Below are 10,721 nucleotides of genomic sequence, written 5' to 3' on the forward strand. Positions count from 1 at the left end.
TCTAAACGGGTTTTGACCCACTCTTCATCATCAATTTCAGCTTCAGCAACAATCCGAAAGGATGGAATTTCAACTTCCACGGGTATCACTGCTTCAATACTATATACCAACAAATAAGGAGTTGCACCTACTGAAGTGCGAACAGTAGTGCAGTAACCCAGCAAAGCAAAAGGCAACTTTTCATGCCATTGCCTAGAACCTTGCACCATCTTTCGAAGTATATTCTTTATGTTCTTGTTAGCCGCCTCAACAGTTCCATTTTCCTTGGGGAGATATGGAGTGGAATTTTGATGCGTAATCTTGAACTGTTGACATACTTCTTTCATCAAATGACTATTAAGATTAACACCATTATCCGTGATGATTACCTTGGGAATTTCGTACCGGCAAATGAGGTTTGAGTGAACAAAATCAACCAGTGCCTTCTTGGTCACAGATTTGAAAGTCATAGCTTCAACCCACTTAGTGAAATAATCGATGGCCACTAGAATAAACCTGTGCCCTTTCGATGCTACAGACTCAATTGGTCCAATGACATCCATGCCCATGTAACGAAGGGCCAGGGTGCAGACATTGTATGCAACTCAGACTGCGGAGAATGAATCAAATCACCGTGTACCTAGAATTGATGACATTTATGCAGAAAGCTAATGCAATCTCATTCCATGGTGAGCCAATAATACGCTGCTCGAAGAACTTTTTTTTGCCTGCGGCCCACAAACTTCGGAATGCACTTCGATCATGATAGTCGTGGCTTGTTTAGCATCTATGCACCTTTACAGTCCATGATCTGGAGTTCTCTTGTACAATATTCCCCCGCTCAAGAAAAATCCACTAGCCAAACATCGAATTGTGCTCTTTTGATCACCTGAGGCCTGTACCGGATATACCCCTATCTTGATGTATTCCCTGATATCATGGAACCACGGTTCACCATCAAGTTCTTCCTCAACCACATTACAGTAGGTATGCTGATCCCGAACGTGAATATGTAGAGGCTCAACATAAGCCTTATTCGGATGGTGTAACATTGACGCCAAGGTAGCCAGGGCATTGGAAACCTCATTACGGATCCTAGGAATATGCATGAACTCTACCGATCTGAACCGTTGACAAAGATCATGCAAAAATTGTCGATACGGTATGAGCTTTAAATCCCGAGTCTCCCATTCTCCTGAATCTAGTGAACCAACAGATCCAAATCTCTGAAGACCAAGACTTCCTGGACTCCCATATCTACAGCTAACCTCAAACCCATAATGCATACCTCATACTCAGCCTTGTTATTGGTGCAATAAAAACGCAGCTAGGTTGTAACAAGGTAGTGGTGCCCTATTTCAGAAATGAGCACAACCCCTATTATGACACATTTCATGTTAGCAGCTCCATCAAAGAAAAGTTTCCAACTTGGCTTTTCATCCTGCTCCACCTCGCCAATATGCATCGCCTCTTCATCGGGTAAATAAGTCCTTAATGGCTTATACTCTTCATCTATTGGGTTCTCAACCAAATGATCAACCAATGTTTTGGCTTTCATCGCGGTTCGAGTCACATAGATGATGTCAAACTCTGTGAGCAAAATCTGCCACTTTACAAGTCTTTCTGTAGGCATAGGCTTTTAAAAGATATACTTTAGAGGATCCAGGTGACAAATGAGGCAAGTAGTGTAGGACGACAGATAATGTTTCAACTTTTGTGCCACCCAATTCAGGGCGCAACATGTCCTTTCAAGGGGAGTATACTTAACCTCATAGGATGTGAACTTCTTGCTGAGATAATAGATAGCTTGCGCCTTCCTGCCAGTGATGTCATGTTGACCCAACACACAATCAGATGAATTATCCAGGACTGTCAAATAGAGAATTAAAGGTCTCTTGGGTTCCGGCGGGACAAACACAGGTGGGTTTGACAAGTACCCCTTGATCTTATCAAATTCCTCCTAGAACTCATCAGTCCATTTGACCGCAACATCCTTCTTCATCAACATAAAGATGGGCTCACAAGTTTTCGTGAGTTGAGCAATAAACTTGCTGATGTAGTTTAAACGCCCGAGCAAACTCATCACCTCAGTCTTATTCCTTGGCGGTGGTAACTCTTGGATAGCTTTGATCTTTGATGGATCCTACTCAATTTCCCACAGACTGTCTATGAACCCCATCAGTTTCCCAGATGGAACACCAAATGCACACTTTGCAGGGGTTAAGCTTAAGATTGTAGCTGTGAAGCCTCTGAAAAAACTGCCTCAATTCACTGACATGTTCGGACTGTTGCTTTGACTTTATAATTACATCATCTACATAAACCTCAATCTCCTTGTGTATCATGTCATGAAACACAGTAGTCATTTCCCTCATGTAAGTTGCCCCAGCATTTTTCAGACCAAATGGTATTACCTGGTACAAATATGTCCCCCATGGTGTGATGAAAGCTGTCTTTTTTGCATCTCCCTCATCCATCAAGATTTGGTAGTATCCCGCATAACAATCCACAAAAGACCCGATCTCATGCTTGGCACAGTTGTCAATCAAAATGTGGATATTTGTCAATGGGAAGTTATCCTTTAGACTTGCTTTGTTGAGATCGCGGTAATCAACATACACCCTGGTCTTGCCATCCTTCTTTGGCACTGGCACAACATTAGCTAACCAAGTGAGGTATCGCGTGACTCGAATGACCTTTGCGTCCAACTGTTTTATGATTTCTTCCTTGATCTTCACACTCAGGTCAGTCTTGAACTTCCTTAATTTCTACTTGACGGGAGAAAATGCCGAATAAGTTGGCAATTTGTGAACTACTAAGTAAGTACTCAAACCCGGCATGTCGTCATATGACCATGCAAAAATATCTTTATATTCAAACAGTTCTTTGATTATTTCTTCCTTGATTTGTTGTTCCAAGTGTACACTTATCTTGGTTTCCCTAATATTATCTGGATCCCCTAAATTGATTGCTTCGGTTTCATTCAAATTGGACTTGGGTTTCTATTCAAAATAATTTAGTTCTTTATTAATTTTGTCAAATGCCTCCTCTTTATCATATTCTGTTTCACCATCACACTCTATTTCTTGGATTAATATTTCAGAGTTAGATTGGCTTTTAAGACTTGGCAGAAGATTCCTCATGCATGTCATGTCATTGAAACCAACATAAAAAACACTGTACATAGAAAGAAAAAATGATACTATCATGAGTAATGGAAAAGGGAAATTGCATTTCATTGAAAATGAAGGATATGAGGGTTTGTACATCAAAACAAGCGAAAAATAAAAATATGGATTACAACCCTAGAATAATTCAGATTACAGAAAGGAAAACAAATCAAACTTCCAAGACTCCTTTCGAGTAGGTAGAGGAGTAGCATTCCAATTGTTAAGCTTAACCTTTCGCCCAATAAACTACACGTCTGCCTTCCTAAAGCTTTACCCAATTTATACCATGTTCACCTCATCAAATAGACTCTGGAACCTTTTAATATAATATTCATCAAAGTCAACCATAGGATTTGTAACTACTGACATTGGATGCTTCACGACCCCTGACTTGATGAACGACCTAGAGAGACGTGGCATAGACGTAGTGAGAGACCATGCCTTTTTTTTCAACTTTTTAGACTTCTTCACATCATCTCCTGTAGGCTTGAACCCCAGACCAAATATACCATGATTTTCATGTAGAGACACTGGCTACACAATGCCTTGCAAAGATACACCCAGACCCTTGCCCGACACAAAACCATTCTTCAACATTTCATTTGCTACCATGACGGTCGCAGAAGCTAGATTTGGACCTCGAATGTATTCCCCTTCCGGAACCTTCTAAACTGACACTGTTTAAGAAACTTGGTAAACCCAAGGCCCCTTATCATCTTCAACCTCAATAAACGGGATGGATGTATCATCGTAATCACATAAGTTCTCATCGCCATGCGCAATGATTTTATGTCTGTCCCACACGAACTTTACCATATGGTGCAAAGAAGACGGGACTTCTTTGGCAACATGTATCCAGGGCCTACCTAACAACAAATTGTAAGAGACGGCCACATCAAGTACCTGGAACTCTATGGTAAATTCAATTGGTCCTATTGACCGTTCGAGCATTATATCGCCAACAGAGTCCTTTCCCCCTCCGTCAAAACCTCGTACACATATATTGTTCTTGTAGATCCTCTTAGCATAAATTTTTAACTTGTGCATAGTAGAGAGAGGGTAGATGTTTGCACTTGAACCATTGTCAACTAACACCCTTGTGACTACAGAATCTACAGGTGATCCTGTTTGAATCAAATATCTTATTAGAAATCTTCTCTAAATGGTTCACTGTGATCTTGTCAAGGACATGAGCTTCATTTAGAATCTCCATGAGGGCCCGACGGTGCTCGTCTGAATGTATCAACAATGATAGAAGAGAAATTTGAGTGGGTATCTTTCTCAATTCTCTACTATGGAGTAATTTTACACTTTCATTTTTCTCAAAATTTGTTCCGCTTCCTCTTTGGAGACTGGGTTTTCCCTAGATTTGGACCACCTTTGAGCGTCTTAGCTTTCCTTAATTACTCTGGGGCAAAGCATCAACTCGAACGAGTCAAACCCTAGGTTTCATTAACTTCCTCTTCACCTCTTTCCCTTTTTAAGTTACTATCACCCACTTGTAATTCCATGGAACAACCTTGGTGTTATCTATCGGCAACTAGGTCATAGGTTTAATAATAACAGGGGCAATGCGAGCCCCTTCCACAATAATGACATGCTTATTTGCTACCCCCGGCACAACCAACTTTGGCTTTCTTTGCTTTGTTTCAGCATCATTTGGGAACCCCTTCGAGACTACCACTAGTGGCTTATCATTAGGTATGCTCAGCTTGTCTGTCAGCCCCTCAGCCATCGAAGATGTTGGCTTTGTAATGATTGGAGTTTTGACTGGCTTACTTTCACTGGGACGGATCATCATAACAGACTTTGAAGGCTTCTTGGGATCCCCATCCTTATTCACTATCTCAATCATGTGCGTTTAGGCATGGGCTGGCAACAGAATTTGATTGATATTGGGTGCCTCCAGGCTCTGTACCACAATTTGATTTGTATCAATAAGCTCCTGGATGGCGTTCTTCAAATGCCAACACTTTTCTTTGTCGTTCCCTGGAGAATCAGAACAATATGCACATCTGAGGGAATAATTTATGTTTTTTGGAGGGGTGTTTGGTGATTTTGACTCAATTGGCCTTAGAACATCCAATTGCCTCAACATTTGAAATAAGCTGGTATAAGACTCCCTAAGCGGGTTGAAAGTTTTCTTCTGCTTCAGCCTTTCATATCTATCTGTCCTAGGACTAAAGCCTGAACCAGTAGGGTTTCGGTATGTTCGTGGAGGGGGTAAGGATTATGCGGAGCCGGTGCACTCCATTGCGGGTAAGGAGGGGGTTGAGCATATAACTGTGCATGGTGGACATGGTATTGGGGTGGCCTGACTGAATACTGAGGCTCTAGTGGTAGGAGGTAGGGTTGGGGTGGATTATATGGAGTTTGGGTGTATGTTTGAGGCTGGGGTTGAGGCTGGGTGTAGTGGTGAGGGAAGCCCCTTGGGTCGTTCCACGATCCTGAGATGACCATAGCAACATCTTCTTTCTTCTTTTTCCCTAACACGCCCCCGGTGTCATTCTGGATTGCTTGTGTAGTTGCTTTGATGGCAAAGTAACTCATGATCTTACTCGATTTGAGTCCTTCCTCTACCATTCCTCCCATCTTAACCACTTCATTGAAAGACTTACCTAGGGCCGAGATCAGATGATCAAAGTAAGTAGGCTCAAAGGCCTGAAGAAAATACTCCACCATTTCATCTTATTCCATTGGAGGGTTGACTCGTGCTGCCTGTTCTCTCCAATGGAAACCATACTTCATGAAACTTTTACTAGGCTTTTCTCTATCTTTGTCAAAGACAAGCTGTCTGGGAAAATCTCAACATTGTACTGGAAATGATGAGCAAACGCTTGGGCCAGATCATCCTAAGTGTACCACATGTTGTTGTCCCGGAGGGTGTACCACTCCAATGCTGTGCCACTCAGACTTTAGCTGAAATATGCCATCAACAGTTCATCTTTCCCACCGGCTCCCCTTATTTTGCTGCAAAATCCTCTCAAGTATGCCACGGGGTCTCCGTGTGCATCATACAAATCAAACTTGCGTATTTTGAATACAACAGGTAGCTGAAAATCAGGAAACGAGCATAGATCCTTATAAGCCACGCTCACTAGGCCCCCTAACCTTTGCATATTTCTCAACGACTTCTCCAAGCTCTTTCCCTTCCAAAATATCTCATCGTGCTCCGTGTTTTTGGGTGGCTTCTCAATTTCAACAGGAAGCTCAAAGTGAGGGGTGAAGGAATAGTGATCGGGACTTTGAAGGTGGGCTCTAGGGTGTAGTACTGGTTATCTTGGACTGGGAATACTGGCTCACTGGAAGATCGATAGAGTGTAGCTAGCGGAGGTGCTACGAAGACAAGGGTAGCTGGCGGAGGGTGGTATGTAATTGCTTTGGCTAGTGGAGCTTTAGTGTTTGGGAAGTGGTGCCATGATAGTGGTGGTAAGGGGTGAAACTTGGTGCATGTTATGGGGATAAATCAATAGTGGGGGACTCTTGAGATTGAACCAGTGGTGGGATGAAAGCAGGGTTGGCGGGGTATGATAGTGGAGGATGCCCTTTAGTCCATGCCTGGTACATTTCGGCCATTTGGTGCTTCAGCTTATGTAACTCCTCATTCAGCCTAGGCTCCGATTCTTCATCCTCTCTCGGCGGGTCAATAATACTCCCGTCCAGTTCTTTGCCAGCCATGATCATCTTGTGTTTAGACATGGTGTTGTACGGGTGGGTTGCCAAAAGGCCAAACAAACTAACCACCTTCCTTTTCTCAATGAAAACAACAAACATGTTAGTGTTTAAGATTTAATATATAGGCAACCGCACGTTTGGGATGCAATGCACCTAAACAATTAAAAGTTTCTACTATGTATTTAAACGGCTGCATATTTCATCCCGACTTTTAACTAACTCTTTTCATTTGGCACTTGTTCTTTTCTCTTTTCATTTCTTTTCACTACAACCCTTCTTTAATCACTATTGACCTTTCCCATTTAGTTCTTGTCGCTCCCCATTTACTTTGCACTTGTTTTTGCTCTCTCATTTTACCATTCTTTCTTTTCACTCAAATTTCCTTCTCTTTTATTTTCTCTGTCTTTTTTTTCTTTTCTTTTCATTTTTCAATTTATGGTTATGATCAAATCCTATGGAGATTGCCTACGTATCGTGACGCCACATGAATCAGATCATTACGTAGTTTAGGGGATAAATGCAAAATAAAAGAGAGACATATTTTTTTGGGTTTTAAATTTTTCATAAAATAAAATCATTCCGATTTTCGTTTATTACAATGACTTTACCCTACAGACTTAAGCATTAAAAAACTAAAACAAGACTCAAAATGGACTAACAGACTCCAAAAGAAACTCAAAATACAGACTCGAAAGTGGACTAACAGACTCCAAAAGAAACTAAAAATACAGACTCGGAAAATAAAATAAGAAATGCATAAGTGCTTCAACTACAGCTCCAGGGGCCCGCGGGTCATTAGTCGATCCCACCGCGGGCCTACGTGCCATATCTTCTTGGAGGAGATATAGGTCGTCCATTATCCGACAGACAAAAATCAAAACTGCAGCGAAGAACATGGACCTGGTCATGTCCTCACATTCGTTGCACTTCATCACAATATAGTCAACAATCCTTCTAACCCACTCCATGATGATACCCTTCTCTTGTAGCAGCCATCCAATCTGTTGAGTTATGGCCTCCAAAACCTGTGTGGCCGTATGATTTTGCTCTTGTAGTTGTTGCAGGTCTTCTTCTAGTTATGACATCAGGGCATAGCAGTGTTCTCGTTCCGCTTTGAAGTCTCTTGCCAGCTTGGTCAGTTTGATCTCAAGGTTATTGATCTTTTTCTTCAGACCCATGATTCCTCTATGGTACTTTTCCTTCAACTATCGAACGAAGCTTGCCCGTCCCTCCGCATTCTTAGCTAACTTTGCTCGGGCCTTTGCTAGTTCACCTTCAGTCTTTTCCAAATCAAATCCATAGTCATATACTTTCTGGCTGAGGTTGTCTATAAGTTTCTCATCTTTTTCACTTCAATCAGGGTTCTCAGCTGCTATTTTCATCTTTCGGATTTGGGCTCGGAGGTTGAAATACAAGAAGTAGAAGGAACAACATCCTTTGTTTACATGGGCCTTCTGCATTTGCTTACTAATACTTGTGAGATCGAAGAACTTGTGCACAGAGGGAGCCCAGGGAAAGATAAGTTGTTCTTTCCTCAAGTCCCGACCAAAGTCAATATATCCGGCTATTTCCTCCAGAGTAGGGGTGAGCTCAAAATTCGAGAAATGGAAAACGTTAAGGATGGGATCCCAAAAAGTTACCAAATCCTTGATTAGATCCTCCAGCGGTTTGATTTCCATAATGTCTATAAGGGCACCCAATTGCTCTTTTACCCAATCTCGACCATCTTCATCTAGATCATTCCACCACACACGAAGCTGCAACTAAGCCTGTTCTATGACAAATTGTGATGGGTTTTGGACAATGTTCATTTGTACCTGTGGAGGGTTAAGGTTAGGGTTTACTTCGACGAACTCTTTTGTAAAAGAAGTTTTCAAAAAAAAAATCTACGGAAAATGACCACCCCCTATGCTACTTTAGCAAAAATGGTTGTTTTTGTAAACGGGGCCCCTTCACAATTCCAAGAATATTTTGAGGCCCGGGGAAGGTACTTTAGGGAAAAATGACACCTTAACGACAGACTGATCCATTCTTTACGAAAATAGCCCTTCGACAATTGAAAGATATTCTAAGGCTACTCCGGCAAGAACGGCTTAAGACACAACCGAAGCTGGGTCGACTTACTCTCTTGACAAAACCCTAAACTACATTTTATTTGATTATTTCTTTATTTTTTCTTTTTTTTTTAAAAAAAATAAGGCCGAACCTTATGTAGGTTGCATACGTATTCCACATTCGGTGAGAATCAGACCTGCGTAGTTCTGTCAGTTTTGACATAATTGAAAAAGATATGTTATCGACCCATTTTGAAATGACTCTTTTTTTTCTACTTTTTCATTTCCAAACTTTCTATTCTTTTTTTTTGAAAGATTTTGGCAGAGTTTCGGGACATTTTCAAATACCGGGCTTTTCAGAACCGGCCTTTATTTCCTTCCTACATCAGTCTTGATTTTTCTCTTGATTTTCTTTTCCTAGTCGGTCAACATGCAAGCCAGAAGAAATAAATGTTAACATAGCACGTAGGATGCATCGGGATAGTCTGTTATTTTGGGTACACCTGTCCTAGACAGACCCAACTCCTGTGTTGAGTACCCAAAGTCAAATACTTGTGATGCAAACAAACGTTCCTACTAAGGATCCAACATGAGGTTATGTTATTCTACGTTTAAACATGGGGTTGTGTTCTAGACCTGGCTTACGCGAGCGGACAGCTCGAGCTAACGAGGGGGCAACGTATCGGGAGCACGAAAGTCTACCCGGCCTTGTTGCTGGCCCAGTGTTGTTTTAATTGGTATGACTTCCAATAGAAAGTACGTCACATGAACATGTCCACCATTTTTAGAAGACTCAGAGGGGTGGCGTAAGAAGGCATTTAAATATAATTCAAAAAATATCGAAATGGTGAATAAATAGCAATTAGCACATTAGGTTCACAAAATACAGTAACATTAACAATAAATAAATCCAAATAAAATCATATTAAAAAGCTCGATTTCTTGAACTCTTAACCAGAAGTTCTGGGTTCTTAGTCCCCAACAGAGTCACCAGAGCTGTCACACCTCCTTTTTTCCACCTTGAAAGGGGGCTATAAGAGAGTTTTTCCAATTAAGGTGATAATAATCGAAACGAGATTATTTATATTAAATTCAGAGTCACCACTTGGGATAATTTATGGTGCCCCAAATCACCGATTTAGAATCCTGAATCAAGGAGATTTGTCTCTATTTATGGTCCACAAACACAGAAATCCGGGTAAGGAATTCTGTTAACCCGGAAGAAGGTGTTAGGCATTCCCAGATTTCGTAGTTTTAGCACGATCGCTTTGATCATACCTGGCTTAATCAAGTTGTCTAATTACTCATTTTAGAACCTATGTGCATTTGCCTCTTTTAATTAAGAAATTATCTTAAAACAGGCCACACATACGTGTACCCATTTGTTGGGTGCGTCAAAAATCATGACACGCGTACGTGTCCACAATTAATCATGCTTCTTTAATATTAAGGAATTTTGGTGGAAGTTGCGCGAACGCATACCTTGATTTTGCATTATGGAACGTAATTATGTCACGCGAACGTCTCAACAACCACGATAATAGATTAAATCGCGCCTAAAGCAGGCTACGATCATAAAGAATAAATATAAAGCAACCCAACTGATTAAATCAAACCTATTATATAATTTAAGCTTAAGTCCATTGTTAAGGTAAATATCTAACTAGCCCACTCCAAGACTCGTTAGCAAAAATCTCATTATAACTTTAACATAACCTATGAATCTAGCAACAAGACTCATGCAAATTTCATTGGAATATTAAATGATATCACAAAGAATTATGCAAAACCGTATGAATCTGTCATTCAAATACCACACACACGATGGAAATTAGGAAATAAA

At 41.0% G+C, this 10,721-nt stretch overlaps 1 protein-coding gene across 1 annotated transcript; it reads right to left on the reverse strand.

The window, feature by feature from the left end:
• Positions 1 to 776: 776 nt before the first annotated feature.
• On the reverse strand, positions 777 to 1,265 carry LOC138887174 (uncharacterized). The gene has a single exon (XM_070168891.1). It carries the CDS (start codon positions 1,263 to 1,265, stop codon positions 777 to 779), a length of 489 nt encoding a protein of 162 aa, XP_070024992.1.
• Positions 1,266 to 10,721: the final 9,456 nt, after the last annotated feature.

The sequence above is a fragment of the Nicotiana sylvestris genome, chromosome 3, assembly GCF_000393655.2.
Source record: "Nicotiana sylvestris chromosome 3, ASM39365v2, whole genome shotgun sequence".
In the NCBI taxonomy this organism is placed as follows: Eukaryota; Viridiplantae; Streptophyta; class Magnoliopsida; order Solanales; family Solanaceae; genus Nicotiana; species Nicotiana sylvestris.

What these genes read in the sequence shown, in the direction of transcription:
- LOC138887174 (XM_070168891.1), bottom strand. Translation starts at nt 1,265, where the DNA reads ATGCATTATGGGTTTGAGGTTAGCTGTAGATATGGGAGTCCAGGAAGT.